At 40.6% G+C, this 19,643-nt stretch overlaps 1 protein-coding gene across 1 annotated transcript; it reads right to left on the bottom strand.

Annotated features, from left to right (window-relative positions):
* Window positions 1–1,154: 1,154 nt before the first annotated feature.
* Window positions 1,155–19,289, bottom strand: LOC310875374 (uncharacterized protein). The gene is made up of 13 exons (XM_083788581.1): window positions 19,094–19,289; window positions 14,408–14,575; window positions 12,641–12,727; window positions 11,228–11,395; window positions 11,016–11,117; window positions 10,244–10,285; window positions 10,060–10,086; window positions 9,349–9,393; window positions 9,205–9,249; window positions 7,807–7,908; window positions 5,636–5,660; window positions 5,412–5,494; window positions 1,155–2,641 (listed from the first exon to the last, which is right to left on the bottom strand). The coding sequence occupies exons 1-13, from the start codon at window positions 19,152–19,154 to the stop codon at window positions 2,628–2,630; spliced, it is 969 nt and encodes a 322-aa protein (XP_083644707.1). The 5' UTR covers window positions 19,155–19,289; the 3' UTR covers window positions 1,155–2,627.
* Between the last annotated feature and the right edge of the window lie 354 nt (window positions 19,290–19,643).

Consider the following 19,643-nt stretch of genomic DNA (forward strand, 5'->3'; position numbering starts at 1 on the left):
CCACCGCTGCCTCTACACACACACACGGACGGAGTGAAAAACATACTCTCCCTCCATGCCTTCGGCCTGGTGGAGACAATAACCTAAACAATCTCATGAAATCTTGTCTGTAATAACTTCTTCTGGCCAGAACCACATTATGGTTGCTACCATGATTCGGCCCCCTGGTGGTGAGAATTGGAATTGAGGATTTTGTTCACCATGATGTCCCAAATGGGACTGATAAACAAGGTCACTTGTCATAATTAGACCCCCCAGTATTAGGATGTTGATAGTCATTCATCAGCCAACACTCCCCACTGACAGGTAGTACCTGGGTTGTATAACAACCTCAAGCACACTCAAACAAAAGAGGCTGATGACCCCTTGGGCCCCCTCAACTCTCACTATAACTAGACACTTTACCTCCCCCCCCCTCTCTCTGTTTAAAAGTACAGGAAAAATCTCAAAGTACAGGTGAAAATATAGTACAGGTATAGTACAGCTCGCCCCACGGCTTGGGAAGCCTGGGAAGCCGTGGATATTGGGATATCCATTATCAAATGATATAGAGAGATGGTAGGGTAGTGTCCAATTATGTTAGTCATGCAGCCTATGATCTGTGGTGCGCTTGCTAGGCCTACACTGAACACTCTCAATTAGGGATTTTCCCAGAGGTTAATTTCTCTGATGTGTACAACCTTCAGTGCTCAGTGTGTTCAAGCTCACAATGCGTCGCAACGCCACGTATTGTGAGCTTGTAGATCTGCTATTTTCAAATGACCGAAATGTATAGGGTTGAAGTGGTTATAATGTATGTTTTCTAATCTAAATTAAAATCTCCAAAGCAACCAGTAACTAAAGTTTTCAAATAATTGTAGTGAATTAAAAGTACAAATTTTGCCTCTGAGATGTAGTGGAGTAGAAATTGGAAATACTCAAGTAAAGTACAAATACCTCAAAATTATACTTAAGTATAGTACTTAAGTAAAAGTACTTAGTTACTTTCCACCACTGCAGATATCGTATTGGGAGGTATACCATATCGTCCGACCCATAACAGCAATGCATTGATATTAATAAGAAACTGTACTTTTGAATACCTGAGTCTTGGGTATAGTCCACCACTGCACATACCATATGACATTGGATATAGAAACAAATTGAGCAACAACCATGTTCAGTGATTTACTAGTGTAATGAGTGATTGTGCATTTGAAAATGGTAACAAAAAACTTTCCAGTCACACCTATACAGCAAAACAATGTCACGTTTCTCAAAAAAAAAAAAAAAAGATTGTAAATGTGTGTATTGTGTGTGTTTGTGTGCGTGTGTGTGTGTGTGTGTGTGTGTGTGTGTGTGTGTGTGTGTGTGTGTGTGTGCGTGCGTGCGTGTATTTTCATGGTCCAAAACATTCAGTTTGGTTTGGGGTGACATATACTGTAGGCCTATGAAATGTAATCCTTTCGAAAAAATAATGAAGAAAGTTGGAAAAAAGATGAAAGTGGTTCCTGTATTTTAAATACATACATTCCTCTGCATCAGTGTTCATGTTCATAGTGAATGTAGTATCTCAATTAAATATTTGGTTAAAAAAAGGATACAGAGAGAACAAATTAATCAGTGCATATACAGAACTAATTCCATAACCATTTGAATATCTTCTACTCTGTTGGCGATGGCAGTTTGTGGAAAGACAAGGCCATTGGATTCAACTTGATTTTTACATTATAGGAGCAGCGGAGAATAGTAAAGGCTTCCTTTTAAAGACAAACAAGCAAAACAAATCATTTAGACACACAAACCAAATAGAAAAACATACAGTATACTCCTGTGAGGGTCTATCATCTCCCTCTTGTGGTGAAGCTTGGCTACTGCCGATATCAAAACAACAAAATGAATGGCCTCATAATATTGTCATTGAGGCCTACAGAAAACTGTGATATTAACATAACAATGATTAATTACATCAGACTGAAATACATTTGTTGATCTGGAACAGAGTTCACTGTACAAGAAATCTGCATTGTAGCCCAAAGAAAAAAAGGTTAGGCTTGTCTCAGTATACTGGAACAAATAAAGGGGGATGTATACATAGTTATTAATATAGATCTCATGTATCAAGTCATTTCTTGGTTCACAGGATTAAACAAAAATACAAAAAAATAAAAGATTTCTACAGTAATTGTCCATTTCATCCTCTGGTAAACTGATCAGATCTACTGCAATGATATTTTACACACAAAGGACCTATTTATAAACCTTTTATTTTTTCCCTTCCCAACACATCTTAATAAACAACATTGTTTGCTTCAGTGCTCTCTTATCCTGAAATGTTAGATATATATATACACCTATACCCTTGTAGTCTAGTTTGCTAATTTGTTCCAGTCGGTTGCTGTTTATCACAGCCTACATAGTGCAACTGGAACTGAATTGAATGGACATGCTGGACAAATTCCCATCGAACCTTCTATCTATCTAGCTCTCAAACTTTCCTACCCCCCCCCCCCCCCCCCCATCCCCTTGTTGACTTCAAATTTAACTCGATGCAGAAGCTTTCTAAGTGAGTTACATCCAGGACCGCTGGTGTTTGGGATGGATTGGCATGTCTCATCCACTGGTCCGGGCTTGTCCTGCTCTGGGTTTTATCTGGCTGCAACTGAAAAACACGATAGACACATGATAAGGCCATTAAGAGATTCACATTTAGGCTTTCTAAAAACGAAATAAAAGTTCCTACATTTATATGGGAGTCTATGTTCATTTGCATCATTTCCTCAACTCAACAGCAGATGGCAATGCTGCTACAGTACCTATGAGTGAGGAGACAGGAGAAAGGTAGCATTCTCTCAAGGTTTACAAGTTAGTTTTCAAATAGTGAGGTTCAAGGACCCTCAGGGTTTCTTGAGTGTGTTCCAAATGGACCGTTACAGGTTGGTAACTTTGAAATGCAGGTTTTGCTACTGAACTGTACCAACCAGCGCTCATCATTGTGTGCTCAGCTGAGAACTGGTACTCAGCGGTGCCAGATAGGGCTTTAAGCAACTAGTCGACTATTCAACTAGTCGACTAGTAAATCTACTAGTTGACCTTGTTGGTACTAGTTGACTAGTTGATAAGAAAAATAACGTTTTTGTAGGCCTCAAGATCAGCTAGCTTATAGTTATAGTCACCACAGTCACCAACATACAGTTTTTAAATGTACAAATATTATTATTATTTTTAACATAATAGGTAGGCCACTAGGCCTAGTTAAACAACTAGTCGACTAGTAAACTAGGCAACTAGTCAACTAGTCAACTAGTAAAAATCACTAGAAGTGAAAGCCCCAGTGAATAGATTGTGTAATGTATGTGACCTAAATGATGTTGAAAATGAATTTCATTTTGTACACTGTATGATGATTTGAGGGTTCCATTATTTGAGGCAATGCAACAACAAAAACCTGAACTATTCTGGGATGATGGTCAGAAGTTGAAGTGGCTATTTAATCATGACGTATTTAAGACGGCACAGTTTGTTTCTAGAGCCTGCAGTAGAAGAGAATCTCTGCTCTTCAAGTAGGTCCATGTTCGGTCTCCTGTTACAGGCCCAATTAATGGTATATTTATTTGATGGTATTTTGTTGTATATTATGTAATCTGCCATGTAAGAACCTTGGGTGTATTCGTTAGTTTAGTATTCACTAGATCATTGTTTGAGAACTGTCGTGTCGGTTTATTGTCATTTATCATCATTGTTTATGTTGTTTAAGCGAAATTAAAGCGTTTGAGAGCCACTGCCAGAGAGCATTTGGATGACAGTGTGTCTGTCTCAGAGACATACAATTGTGGGACAGATGGTGATTGGTGACTCGTGGTCACATGGGTCATGTACTGTCTCCTGAACAGTAACACAGATTGCCAATAGATTTATTTAATAGATGTAATATTATTAGGCCATGTAGTACAAAGTCCAAGAAGGAATAACACTATTTGGGGTGACAACCGAACAGAGACCAGGCAGCTTTTTGACAAATGAAGCAAACAAATATACAAGATGCAGCACGGAATTACACCATGTTTAAACTTATCTTGTCTTCTGAAATATAATGTGTGTGTGTGTGTGTGTGTGTGTGTGTGTGTGTGTGTGTGTGTGTGTGTGTGTGTGTGTGTGTGTGTGTGTGTGTGTGTGTGTGTGTGTTTTTCCCAGTTTGCTGACTGGGAAATGTAGCTATCTTCCTGCCTGGTATTGCCAAAATGGAAAGTGATTAAAAAAATAAAAAGCTTTTTCTTTTGTAAAATTCCTAAAACTTGACTCAGTTTTCCTCTCGTGGGTGCAATCAAGTAATCTAGACAATGACATGCTTAAGTATTAACAGAGGAAACATGGCGTAATTGAATGGTTCTTTTGGGTGGGGTGAAAAGGTTGTGAGTAAATTTACCAAACCACATACAAATTACACACTCACACAAATATTTACGCTTCATGGAAATAAAACACGTACACGTACACGTGTACACACACACACACACACACACACACACACACACACACACACACACACACACACACACACACACACACACACACACACACACACACACACACACACACACACACACACACACACACACACACACACACATACACACACACACACACACACACACACACACACACACACACAGTGTCTGGACTACACTGACATTTGCCGGCCTACACAATAGCTCCCGTCCCAAATAATCTGTGTGTTTACGAGGAAGTCCCTATCTTTCTGCCCCTGCTGGTCGTTCAAGGGTGGGGCGCAAAATCACAGGAAACACATTCCCTCACCCAGCGCGCAGCCCAAAGCCCATTACGGGACACGTACAATGAGATATTAAAAGCTCCCGAACTTCCCTGGAATAATTGCAAATGTATGCCTGATGAAGCAGCAGTGCTTATTAACCCCCTTGAGCATAGCATGAAACCCCTCGAGTATATCTGACTGAACTAACTCCACAAGCTACGTATCATTTGTTTTCCTGAGCAACTAAATTATGTGGTGACCTATGATGAGGCCTCAATGTTGCAAAATCAATTCAACCCACAAATTAAGGGTGTAGAAAAACTATTGCAATGTTATTTGTCTGATGATGTTATTAGTGTATAAATCATATCTTTCAAAAATGTTAACCACATAAACTCTAGTGTCCCTATCCCTATATTCTGGGTCAAACATAACACAAACACAAATAACAGATCTACAGTACACACTCTCACAACATGTTGCAATGCGATGAGTTGTGAGCTCGTAGGTTTTCTGCAAAGATATTTGGTATAGAGCGGAAAAGTGACTGCGGTGACTAGTCAATTCATTATTTTGGGTTTCAATAAAAGAAAAAGTCATCAGACTCTCATTTTGAACATTGTTGTTGTATTGAATGGGAAGCAATGTAAATGTTTACCATTCTCTTCTCCTCCTGACGATTTCACCCCCAGAAGCATTACTCCATCTTTGGTGCTCTCAGGTCTGCTTTGGAAAGATGCACTGCACAGAATCAAAGGACACAAATGGATACATTGTAAGTTAGCACTGCACATTGTAATTTAGTATGTAGAAATGCTAAATAACTTCACTTGACACTTGACACTGAACAAACCAATCTCTTCAAAATTCAGACATACTCACTTTTCAGTGCCATTATCAATGGTCTCTGTTGGACACATAGCAAAAAGGGGACATTTGTAAACCCAAGTTTATCTTTGCAAGGTTATTTCATTCTTATATGAATAAATCATAGATTAAAATTGATATTAAAGTTTGTAGAAGGGGGTCCCACCGGACAAGCTTCAAGCACACTCTCGCAAGGATTCATTTAAAAAGCCTTTATTGCTAGCAATAAAAACAGCTGTAGCAGCTGTTTTAAAAACAATTAAAAGACACCAAATGCCGACCGGTTTCGACAATCACGTCTTCTTCATGCAGGGCGTGGCTAGTATAGAGCTTGCTCTATAAAGCCTCTATTAAAGTTGATCTTTTCCCTGAATGTAGCAGTGTTGATCAAGGCCCGCCAAAATACATTTCAGTCGACAAAATCAACTGTAGATTTAGTCGATCTCTTATGTTATGATTTCACATTTCAGATCACTAAAATATGAAACTAAATTAAGTTTTATTCCAAAGACTATGACTAAACTAAAATCAAAAGTTGCTGCCAAAATCGACACTGGAATGTTACAGTATAATGACACTTTAGTCTGGAAAAAGTTCAAAAACATAATGCCATGCCAGGCTAATGAGCCTTATACATCTCAAGTCACCTCAGGCAACAATACATCTAATTACTATACCCTAGTCCGGCAGCCTTCTTTTGTTTAAAATGGGAAATTTGGTATATAGTCTTTTGTATTGGCCTAAAATATTGTCTATAGACATACATACATTCATGAATCCACTTGCTGGCCGGCTGTCGGTATTGAGCAATTTGTTTGATATGGGTTTATATGTGATCCTACCACTATCATCCTATATATAAAGCAAGATTTTCAAATTTTCATTATGCTTTATGTGACATGTCAAACTATGGGGTTTTCGTGATTCTGAATCCATTCCAAGCATTAGTTTTGCACAAAAAAAAACACTCCTTGGCCTAAAAACGGCCATAGCCACTTGCCCAAATGTGCCCAAAATGCGCTGACCTCATCACATTTCATCACATAAAACAAATTGCTCAATACCGACAAGCCGGTCAGCAAGTGGATTCATGAATATGTATATGTGTATATTTAGTAAAAAAAAAAAGACTATATACCAAAATGTCCCACCCCACAAGCCCGGCTGCCGGACAGTGTCAATCTACAGTTGATTTAGTTGACTAAAATGTATCTTGGTGGGCCTTGATTGATTTTAAACCTGCTGAAAATAGCAGATCTACAAGCTCACAAGTTGTCACAACACGACGCGTTGTGAGCTTGTAGATCGGCTATTTTCAGCATGCAACCAAGTGTAAAATGACTTATAGTGTATCTCTTGTCCACTAGTCCCTTCCTAACATTTTAGTCTAGATTTTAGTCTAGAGTCTAGATATTGTTGACGAAATTGTCAGTATATTTAGTCTTAGTTTTAGTCATCAAAGCTTAGTTTTCATTTAGTTTCCATGCAGTTTTCGTCAGTGAAAAAAGGTAGTCGACTGACATTTTTCGTCTTCTTTTTAGTCAACGAAAACAACACTGCTGCTGGACTACCATATAGTGTCCATTCATAAGACCCTTACCTGTGTGGTCAGGGTTAGGGTTAAGGTTAGAACTACCATTATAGTGTCCATTCATAAGACCCTTACCTGTGTGGTTAGGGTTAGGGTTAAGGTTAGAACTACCATTATAGTGTCCATTCATAAGACCCTTACCTGTGTGGTTAGGGTTAAGGTTAGAACTACCATTATAGTGTCCATTCATAAGACCCTTACCTGTGTGGTCAGGGTTAGGGTTAAGGTTAGAACTACCATTATAGTGTCCATTCATAAGACCCTTACCTGTGTGGTCAGGGTTAGGGTTAAGGTTAGAACTACCATAATAGTGTCCATTCATAAGACCCTTACCTGTGTGGTCAGGGTTAGGGTTAAGGTTAGAACTACCATTATAGTGTCCATTCATAAGACCCTTACCTGTGTGGTTAGGGTTAAGGTTAGAACTACCATAATAGTGTCCATTCATAAGACCCTTACCTGTGTGGTCAGGGTTAGGGTTAAGGTTAGAACTACCATTATAGTGTCCATTCATAAGACCCTTACCTGTGTGGTCAGGGTTAGGGTTAAGGTTAGAACTACCATATACAGTAGTGTCCATTCATAAGACCCTTACCTGTGTGGTCGTGGACCTTCATGCATTTGAATTTGAAAATGAAGACGAGAGCGGCCACGGCCACTCCCAGGACTGGAAGAAGAATCCACAGGAGCCTTCTGTCTGTGTGTAGATAATGACATGAGATATTTATTTTTATTTTTATTTGTTTTCCTGAGAAACTAAATTACCTGGGGACCAGTGGTGGAAAAAGTATGTTTTACTTAAGTAAAAGTACCAATACTGCAATTTAGAACTACTTCGTTACAAGTAAAAGTACGGAATTGAAAATGTACTTAAAGTACGTAAAAAAGTAAAAAAGTACTAAGGCCTCACTCACACCTTCGCAACAGACTGATGTATGCTTGTTGTATACAAAGGGTGTGATACATCTTGCCCCAATGCATTTCCAATGGGAGTCACATGGTTTGACACAACATTTGTGTTGTATGAGGGGGAGGGGGGCAGTCGAAACACAGGCAAAAGCCATACAACAGCTTGTAGTCCAAAATGTTGTATCAAACCATGTGACTTCCATTGGAAATGCATTGGGGCGGCCATGACACTTACTTCTTGCTTACATCTAGCATGCATCAATGTTGTATTGATGCCTTTGGCCTCACTCACACCTTTCGATCTAGCATTAATATACAATGAGTTTAATATGGAAGGTTGGACAAAGTAAGAACGGAATTATGGTAACCGTGAGTTAAGAATAGATCAGTGGTTCTCTAACTTTTCTGAGCTCCGCAGACCACTCGCATATTTCAGGTCAATAATGACCCATACAGGCTTGATATAATTCGTTGTGCGTACTACTGCGTAGTATAGTGCAACAAATCTTTCATTTCCAAGCCTCCCCCCCCCCCCCCCACGGTTATTAATTCAAATGTATGGACTTGAAAAAATATGTAAACATTACATTAAAAAAGGTTTTGTATTCATTTCCATTTTAAAACATATTACATCCACGTTAGGGAGAAAATCAACGATGGGGAGGAGCAGGAGGAGAGATGAGCTTCACTGGCACAGGTGACCTCTTGGTACAATAGCAGTGGCAAGTGGCAACACAGAAATATGTGGGTAGTGTTAATTGGTTTAGCAACTACATTTGGAGGACAAAAGCTGTAAGAATTAATGTAGGCTACTCTAAAAGAATATTAAGATATACTATTAAGTGCAGAGATTTACCAACTGACACAATATCCTGTAGATGCCAAGCAGTTAAATGGGATTGGAATTTGTCGAGTAAAATTAGATAATTTTGTCACTGTCAGGAGGAAATTTAACACCATTTTGGAGGTTTTTGAACACCATTTATGTCTCTGTTAAAAATGTAAAAAACGCTTTGGACAATTATTCTGAACTCCATTGGACCCTCAAATATATATACACGCACGCACGCAGATATCTTCTTACCTGATTTGGTAGATTCTTGTTCCTTTGGGCTGCCACTCTGTGGACCTAAATGATCCAAATGTTTTCTTTAAGATTGATTTAGATTCAATTGATGAGTCATGATTAGCAATCAATTTTTGTGAATGTGATTTCTCCACAACTTACCAACATCGTTTCCTTGAGGACTTTGGGTTGCTTTATCCGTCTTATCTGCAAATATAGATACACAGTTTATACTTTATGTTGTTATATGGACATTCTGTGTGTGTGTGTGGGGGGGGGGGGGGGGGGGGGGAGCATTCTTGTAAACTGAAGGCTTTATTGGATTACGTTGCGACCATCAAGTGTCCTTCCTCAGGTGGCACCTGAGGAAGGACGAAATGTTGTAACCGTTTGCACATTAAACTTTACTCCGAGCAGCAGCTGCCTGTGCGGACTTCCTTATATTTTAATGTTGCAGAACAGTTGAGCAGTTGAAGCCATCTAAAAGTCCATAATTTATTCTGACCCCTCCCCGAAAAGGCCTATATATCTCTCCTTACCCTTTATCCATAATTTATACATTATGGATAAATATTGTGGACTTAGATGGTATTTTGTCTCAACTGCTTCATTTTTTTGTATCTGTCGTGCAGGGACTTGCAGAGAGTGTTACACGGCACTTTTGGCCCAAAATAGCGAGTAACAGTTTTAGACATTAGGAGGTTTACACCCAGACAGAGACGTTTTAATTTAGATTATGAAGTGCCATAAAAAGCACATTCCATATTGTCATTTTAGCAAATACAATTTCTATTTTTGGCCCTCTCATCTAACTACACTGTATAACAGTTAAAGAAGACAAAAAAATGTATAGTAGGTCTTCTTGAAACGTACCTGTACCTTCTGCCGGCATGCTTGCACCTGGAGAACATCAGTAATTAATAGTTAATGTTTATAGAGATATATACAGTAATTTATATTTTATATCCAAGCAAACACATATGTTTAGAGGTTAAGGTTCACTCACTGCTATTTAACAATGCTTTAGTTGAGTTTGATACTATAGTAAGATACATACCTTTGTCTGGCATAGCTGTTGGATTGTTGCTCGGACCAGACTCTGATATAATTAAAATGAATGAATAAATATTAAATAAGTAAGTTGATAAAATGAATAGAACATGCCATGCATACAATTTCCAACGAACGTGTCGTTATATCTCATTTTACAACAATCATACTGGTTCACTTCAGAAACCCTGTGCAGTCTGCACAGAATAATCTGGACCGCGGGAAAGCATCTGTGTCATATCGTGCCGTGCTGCGAACTTGTGAATTTGTTTAAGACAAATCTTCCAAATATATATATATCAATTTGGGGTTCCTTGGCACGAAAAAGTGTGAGAACTACTGATATAGAAGGCATTTGTAGAATTGGCCTCAGGTCATAAATTAATGGGTTGAAACACCTTGATATACAAGCTCACAGAACACACACATGAATATTTTTGTAAATATCTATGGGGAAAATTAAAGGCAGACTTTTCAGTGGTGCGAGAAAACCACGCCCACTGCTATGCCCTATAGACTGGCATCCCTATAGACCCATGGCGTCGCAATGGCACACATTGTGAGCAAGCGTAGAAAATAATTTAGAAATTATTTGGACATTTTTGAAGTGGTTAATTCCGAAAGTGACCCGTACTAAAGTGTTAAATGTAGCTGAACTGAAATTGTGTGTGGCTGATTTGTGCTTCCCTCCTATATTGTTTACCTGCTGTACCATCTGTCTTGTGTAAATGAATAAAATAATATGAAACCTACTGTATTCATGGTGAACTAGCTCTCACCTGACTGGTTGTTATTGCTGGTTTCCGAGGAGTTGTCGACCTTTGGAAGATTCTCATCCTCGGAGACTGTTGTGGTTATGTTTTCACTTTCAGTGTCTATTGCTGATATCACACACATGTAAATGACAGGATGGACAGATGTAATTATTAATGTGAGCAAAAATATCAACTATAAAATGCACAGTTCATTTTAATGGAGCAGAGAGACTCACTTTCGTTGCCTTTGGTTGGAGCACGTGGGTGAACTTCAGCAGGTGCTGTTGTCGTTATTGATTTTGGGGTTAATTGTGGTGGCGCTGTCGCTAATGCCTCTGATTTTTTCGTTGCGGAATCCTGGGCAGGAGGCAAAGGTGCCTGTGTGGCAGCATTGCTATCTGGAACTGGGAGAAAGAATAAATAAAAATAAGACCAAGACCAAATATTTGTTTCATTTTTTTTTCAGTGTACAGTAGGCCTACAGTAACAAATAATAATAGTAAATATAGTAAATATAGTGAATTACTAATAGGCCTGTCGTCTATGTGATTAGTGGTTACTACCGAATAACTAAGCAAGGGATACACAATACTGGATGCTTTATTAAAAACAAAATGTACTGGTCTTAATCTTACATAACGCCTTCCTGAGAGACTTCGTTTCACCCCATCTTGTGCCAATTTACTTTGTATGCTGGTCCATTCTCACTGCTAACTTGTACATTTGGTAGGGAGAGCACAGGCAATCACATCTCGCCCAATACAAGACATGATTCAAGGATGCTTTTTTCAAATTCAAGGGTGCTTTTTTTTTAAGTTCAAATAATCGAGATACAAGGTCTTTGAACCAACAGCACAGATACTGTATGTAGCCTCAAACCATCCTCAACTTTTCACTTAATATGTCCTGTGCTGTTTGCTTTTGGGATTTTTCTGAAAGTGCTCTGACTTGCCTTTGCCTGTGGACGGTGATGTCATCAGAATCAAGACCTGGAACTATCCACTTAATAATTTCCATTGGCTGAAATGCATTTTCTTAAATGGATAGTTCCAGATCTTGATTCTGATGATATCACTGTCCACAGGCAAATCAGAGCAGTTTTTGAGGCTAATTATCTGAATAATCTGAATAAACCCTAGACCACAGAAAATCTACTGAATGTTCAAAGTTCAGATTTGTTTTGGGTGCAATTGAGGTCAGAAAACAAAAAAAAGAAAGAAAGAAATGTCACCAGACCTTTATTCAACTGCCTAAATGTTTGATATGACTCTCAGTCTACAAACGATATAGATACACAATTGTACAACATTTCCACACATTTTAAAACATTTTCATTAACAGCTAAAATAGCTCGCAGCTCATTGCAATGTGACACGTTGTGAGCTTGTATTGTGCCTTTTTGAGTGGTGCTAGCCACTCCTATATACAGCAATGTGTGTCCCTGGCTGGGTCTGTCCGTTCAGAGTACGGAAATAGCGTTTTTTGACCATCAAGTGTCACTGTTGTGCAAGGCTAACACACACACGCCCACGCCCACCCCCCCCCCCCCCCCCCACACACACACACACACACACACACACACACACGTGAGTGAGTGTGGGCCCTGTGGGCCAGAGTCTACACAACATGTACATGTTTTGGACACTCACTGATATCATTGTCATCTGCTGTCTTTACTGTGACCACAGGACCAGGGGTGGGGGTTTTAGTTGGTCCAGTGGGTGGAGCTGCAGTTTCTGTGGATTCAGAGAAAACACACACACACACACACACACACACACACACACACACACACACACACACACACACACACACACACACACACACACACACACACACACACACACACACACACACACACACACACACACACACACACACACACACAATGAACCCTGGTAAAGAGTAGAGGTAATAAGACCTCTACTGAGGTCTTCATATATCTAATAACACAATACGCCTACAGCTAAATGTCACTGAGTCAAAGTGTATATACGTTCAGTATCAGCAGAGGCTGGCATTTACACTTTTAAAGGGATTGTGACATTAAAAAAAAGTTTTTTGTAATTATTCTTTTTTATTTTATTTTTTTTAGCTAAAAAAACAGCTCAAACAAGTGCTCTGATTTGCCTGTGGACTGTGAGGTAAGAGTCCACAAATCCCATAATATGTCATAAGAATTATGCCAGCAGATGTCACTGTTGAGGGATTTTGCAGCTCAAAAACCCCAGAATCCACTGAATGTTGTGTGGGTTTAATTGAGGTCATATTAAAACCTAAAAGAAAAATGAAAATGAATGTCATGAAACCTTGAAGGTCCTTTAACCACTTTCAAACTGGTGGCCCTATCTGCTAGGTGACCTTTGTTCTTTTAAATAATAGATCTACAAGCTCAGAGCACCTTACCTTACAATGAAATGTGATAATGATAATGATTGTCTAATGCAGGGGTTTTCAACTGATTGTGAACCAGGGACCACCTCCCTGCCTTAGAATCAACCTGGGGACCACTATTGTGTTGGGTGGGGATATGGGCTAAGATTAGTGCTTTTGTAAGTTAACACTTGCTATGCATCCCATGTGTATTAGTGTATACATCCCACTGTTTCTCAACCGTTGACTACTACTGGCAAAATGTCCTAATAATAATGACTCAACCAGACAATCTGGTGCACTTCCCCTTTCTTGAGATTCTAACTCCCCTTTTCTGTTGAATTTCTTGAACTCCAACTTGTCAGTAAATGACTACATGGATGGACTCATCATAGGTCACCAGGTCATTCAGTTCACGGTTTCTCAACTAGTGGAAAGAACATTAAAAACAAAACAACAAATCCTACATTACTAAATGCATGGTCAGGGACCACATGCAATACCTCCACGGACCACCAGTGGTCCACGGACCACCTGTTGAAAACCCATGGTCTAATGTCATAGCTTTAGTTGTAGAAGCAAAATACAACAGAAGAAATAATCTACTCTATCAACCGATTTTAACTAGATCATGCAGTGCCCACAATTACTCCTGTAATCTAGTTCTGAAAAGGTAAAATCGGTCTCACAGAATGGCCACCCAGTTACATAAACTGTATGGGAGGCCAGTTACATACACCCCTCCAATTGTATTTATTAATTTATTTATACAAAATAAATGCAATCCCCAGGGGTTACGTTTAAAAAGTGTACAAATATATCAATTATTTTCCAAATGAAATGATGGTTTCCTGTGTGGCTGATAAATAAGAAACCTTTGTCCTTTCCCCCTATACTGATTTATCAGATGCCTGAGGAAGGTCCTTGACCGGAACGTTGCCTTTCTTAATAATAAATGGTGTAACGGTATTCTTAGTAACAGCAATTTCATTTCATTTTTAATTTCACTCCTATATGCTGTTATGAAATATGAAGGCTCTCACTTGACTGATCGCTGTTGCTGCTTTCAGACTTGCTGGTCTCAACAGACTTGCTGGTCTCAACAGAGTTGCCGGTCTCATCAGAGTTGCTGGTTCCATCGGTATCAGGCTTGGTCTCATCCTTATTAGAGTCTGGTGTGGGGACTGATTCAGGCGTCTCATGTGATGAAACTGTCAAGCAACACAGCACAACACAGAGTAAGCTGTTTCCACAATTAAGCGTCTAGGCCAAGGGGCCAGCTAGAGCTAGGCACTCCAATGTTGAAGCGCTGGGCCCTAGTGGTAAGAGGAAGGACTGCAGGCGGACCCGTGGATTCTTGACGAGGAAACCCCGTGCAACCGAGCGCTCAATGTTAAAGCCCAGCTGCACTTCCGCATTTGGGCACCAAAATTTGGTGCCCAAATGCTGAATCAGCGAAAAAATGCGGAAATAGACGGTCCTTCCGGCAGCCTTCCGGGTGCTTCAAAACGCCACTGAGCAACTTCCACTGACATGAATAGCGGAGGGGGCAGAGCTTCGCGCCAGTTCAGTCTCTATCCTTTTAATACTCTATGGTCTAGGCGTGGCAGTTTTCCCGCGGCATTACAACCAAATTGTCATGCATTATTAATGCATGACAATTTGGTTACATTTGTAAACTGTTAGAGTTACAGGGGACTTAAGTATCAATCATTTAGGCGGGAACCCAACCCCCTGGAACCGCGCCAAAAACCCTTTTGTTAAGCTTTTGTTTAACAAAAGCTTCAAATGATGTTGCTTCAATGGGGTGGAGTGAAATCTCGTATGTTTGGTCAGGGACTCAGGGTCATGAGTTCAAGGTTCAGAGGTTAACCGATTACATCCTCTGTCCACAGCGTCATCTCAAGATGTAAACGATGGTCAGTGCCGTGCACAGACATTTAGAGGGGCAGGTGCTCAGGTGAAAAAAGGGCACCTTGTGCAGCACATGGAACAGGCTGGTTGCCTTAATAGTGTGCGATATATATATAGATTTTGGGGCCTATATTAGAAGCTTTTTATCAAGAATTGATCAATGTCACCATGGTCCACTTACTGTACAGCTTACGCTGTAAAAAAGTGCCCTTTTTTGCAAAAGGTCACATTTGTCCAGAGGGCTCTAGCACACCCTAGTGTCCATCTGTGCACACCACTGACAATGGTTTTCCACACTCGAGCTCAGATTAAAGTGTTATTAAAACTGTAAACATGGCCCTTTATCTTAATCTGAGCCCTAAAATGCTTTAGACCGCGTGCGTGCACGAGGATATTTTGGATATTCGATGACTACACACCATATGGGAGCCACCAGAGGCTAACGATGGATGCTAAAAACAGTAAATAAAATAATATTAATTCTGGATTAAATTACATTAACAAACCCGAGATTTCTCGTGTTGGCAAAGGAGGTTGCAAGCACGAATCCCGAGAAAACGCACGCACGCACACACACACACACACACACACACACACACACACCACACACACACACACACACACACACACACACGTGTATGTTAGTATTGACACGTGGTTTACTGAAATATTTCCTCGTTTGATTGATACAAGGAAAGTACAACAAATAAACATGGTTAGTCGTCTTTGGCAAGAACATCAAATATTGAATATCCAACAACAATTGAAAGTGTTCAGTGAGTTCCATTGTCTGTAGTTGCTTCTTTGATGCACTGGCCAAAGCCAAGTTGTTTCATACTGTAGTCTGGCCTATAGTGCCCTCCTTGTCCCTGCAGTCACACATGAGGGGCTTCAGTCCTGTGGAGCTTGATTTGTTGTTTGATGATTGGATTAAAATAGTAAATATAGTGGCCCTCTGGAGTGAGTGTGGAAATATAGTGGCCCTCTGGAGTGAGTGTGGAAATATAGTAGCCCTCTGGAGTGAGTGTGGAAATATAGTAGCCCTCTGGAGTGAGTGTGGAAATATAGTGGCCCTCTGGAGTGAGTGTGGAAATATAGTGGCCCTCTGGAGTGAGTGTGGAAATATAGTGGCCCTCTGGAGTGAGTGTGGAAATATAGTGGCGATCTAGAGCAGGGGTTCTCAACGTTTTTGGCTGGGGACCCCCAGAAATGCTTTGGCCATGTCTCGCGACCGACTCAGGTCTAAATGCTGTGACCCATTAGCATCCCCATTCTGGACAATAATAAGTCAACGTTTGGCAAAAATAGGTGAACATTCCCTGAAAATAGACGATCTGGATTGGATATTGACCCCCTGGGGGACAAAGGGTAAGTACATAAAGTACATTTAATGATCAAATAAATGTAACATTTCCTCAGAATAATTTAATCACTTAAGATATATCATATATTCTTAGCGTGCCCGTTTTGTCATAATTTGAAAGGTCATCGTCTGCTACAAAGGCAGGCATCCTCCCAAGTGTCAGAGCGAGGATTAAAAGTCAAGATGGCGGTGGTGGTGGCGTCTCCGACACGTTTGAGGTGGATATCCTTTGGTGGGAGGCCAGACCAGTGTGAAGCTGCATCCTGTCCCAGACAGACTATTGTTGTCCCTTGACCCTTCAAGCTGAAAGGTGCAGGCCGGGATGTCCTGTCTTCACTGCTGTCAGTCGTTGATTTGGGCACCCTTTTCCACCCTCCAGTCACGCTCTTGACGAGAGTCAGCACATGAATCCATCATGTTACTTACACAAGACATACGATGCCGTCCTGAAGCCTAGTTTATGCTTTTGTCGCACGCCGGCGAACATAGCCAATCTTGTAGATCGGATATGTTCGTTTTTGTGACACTGTCCTGTGGCGAAGTGTAAATCAGGCCCAGACTATGAGAAATGTCAAAGGACATTTCCTGTGTCGTGTGTGTGTGCACAGGCATGGAACGTTGAGCAGTGACACCAGCGGTTCTCTAATGCCTCATCAGGATTAAGGGATTCTTCTAGGCGTGAATATAATGATGAAACTGGATTTTCCCTAGATCTTTCTCAACCCAAAATCATTAACGCCTCCTCTCCATGCCTCTTCGCCCCGGGTTTAACTATATTTTCCTTTCAAGACAATGACGGCTCAGACATTTAAAGTGCTGGAATTTTGGGGCTTGGGCTCCACCAGTGTGAGCACGCTGTGGGTGTTGCCTTCAGATGTTTACCGATGGGGAGTTGGGGACGTGTCACTTTGAGGACAATGATCTCTCTTCTCTGTGAGAGAGAGGGCAGTTTGGTTCCCACTGGTTATCTTCTACTTAGATCACCTATCTGGGCAGTGCAGAACCGTTTAAAGGTTCTTTTGGATGTGTGCCCGGTCTCGCGCAAGGAAAACAAACAATCAAGAGCCAAGTGCCAACCTCTTTTTTCCCCTTTCCTTCAACCAAGAAACAGAACTTATCTGTCCCTTGCCAGTGTGTTTTCACGTCTTAATTGACGCTCCCCTCTCGATTTCTTAGGGACATGCTTTGTTCTTTAACAGCCTGCTTTATTCTGTTTTTGAGAAGCATATGAATTTTTTATTCTAACCCAGTTTATTTAATGACTAGGGCGATCAGATTTAGACAGTACATGCACGCACGGTCGCGCACGCACACACGCACGGTCGTGCACGCACAGTCTTATCTCTGCCCGGATAAACGGAAGTCCACTCTTTCAGTCTGGATGCCCTCAAGCTAATGTTTAAAGTGCCAGTGTCTGACTGGCACACACTATACTCCTCTGGGTACAGGCATAATCTCTGCACATACCGAGACGAAATTAAACAAAATGAAAATAACAAAACAGAAAAAAATGAAAGAAAGCAAAAGAAAAAATAAATAAATGTGGAAGATGTATTCATTTTCCCCCACAGTTCTCAAAAGCTTAGTGACTGATTTTCTTGTAAAATGTATATCTTGCCAATAATGACATTATTATAATACCGGTAATTCATTGTATATGCTATATGACTAACCATGTTTAGTGTTGTACTGTACCTTCCTTATGAGGAAATATTTCCTGAAAACACACGTCAATAATAAAGTACACACGCACACAAAATACCACACCATATGCCCAAAGACATGCACTAGCCCAATTCTAGTTCCATTTGCGGACTGAGCCTAAAATGTTGCTGATCCTGAGCTCAGAACATCTGTGGAAGCTGCAGCAGTACTGACAGCAAAACATAGTGTTACAGAATGATCAACGTGACAATGACAGCAAAACATAGTGTTACAGAATGATCAACGTGACAACATCAAAGGGTAGATGGAACCAGTGTTGATTTTGTCGATTAATACTATGATGAAAAATGTTCGGCGACAACCTTTTTTCTCGGACTAAAACCAAATGGAAACTAAATCAATACTATGAGCTGTGATGACTAAAACTAAACATATTGACAATTTCGTCAACAAATAAAAGTCCCTGCCTAAAATGTTAGGAAGGGACTAGTGGACAAAAGATCCAATCATTTTACACTTGGTTTCATGCTGAAAATATTAGATCTACAAGCTCACAACATAGATCTGCTATCTTCAGCAAGTTTAAAATCAGTCATTACGATGGCATCAAGGTCCGCCACCTCGAACCAAATCAACTGTAGACTAAGTCGACTAAAACTAGACTAATACTAAAAACATTCCAGGTGACTTTAAATGAAAACTATTCAAGGGACAATGACTTAAAACGATAAAAATAAAAATGTGCTGTCAAAATCAACACTGGGTGGAATGGAACGGTGACCCCTACCTGTTGTGAGGACCAGGAACGAGGCTAGCAGAAGGAGGACAACAACCCTGATGGTCTCCATGGTGTTTCCACGTACGGCATGCACCGGTCTGCTCCGTGTCGTCCTTGCTTCCACAGACCCAGAGCTGAGAGAGGCCAGTGGAAAAGGGCCCCGGCCCCCGGCCGTCGCTTTGGATGCTTATTCTGGCACTTCCTCCAGATAAAGGAGGGGAGGAAATACACCAGCTTCCCTTCCTGCACGTTTTGGTAAAACAGTGTGTGTGTGTGTGTGTGTGTGCGTGCGTGCGTGAGTCAGTGCGTGTGTACGTGTGTAGAGATATTGAACCAAATTGACAGGAAGTCAGCTCTGAGGAGTGTGTTTGCGAGTAACAGCCAAACTCCTGGACTTTCGTGTTTTTTCCTGCCCTCGCGTTGCAGGGTCCGCACAGCACAGGGGGGTTTATCAGAGACCTGGAGGGACTGAGGGGTGGGCAGACTGGGCACTGAGCCGTGCATTGTTACACTTGAAAAAGGTGACAACTGTTTTGAAGGAGAGAAGGTTCTGGTGAAA

Source organism: Protomyctophum parallelum (genome assembly GCF_964188405.1).
Source record: "Protomyctophum parallelum genome assembly, chromosome: 18".
Taxonomy (NCBI): domain Eukaryota; kingdom Metazoa; phylum Chordata; class Actinopteri; order Myctophiformes; family Myctophidae; genus Protomyctophum; species Protomyctophum parallelum.

What these genes read in the sequence shown, in the direction of transcription:
- LOC310875374 (XM_083788581.1), bottom strand. Translation starts at nt 19,154, where the DNA reads ATGGAGACCATCAGGGTTGTTGTCCTCCTTCTGCTAGCCTCGTTCCTG. An exon ending in TCCAACCAAAGGCAACGAAA is followed by an intron (nt 11,118 to 11,227) that starts GTGAGTCTCTCT and finishes GTGTGATATCAG; the next exon opens with CAATAGACACTGAAAGTGAA. An exon ending in ATTGATAATGGCACTGAAAA is followed by an intron (nt 5,495 to 5,635) that starts GTGAGTATGTCT and finishes GATTCTGTGCAG; the next exon opens with TGCATCTTTCCAAAGCAGAC.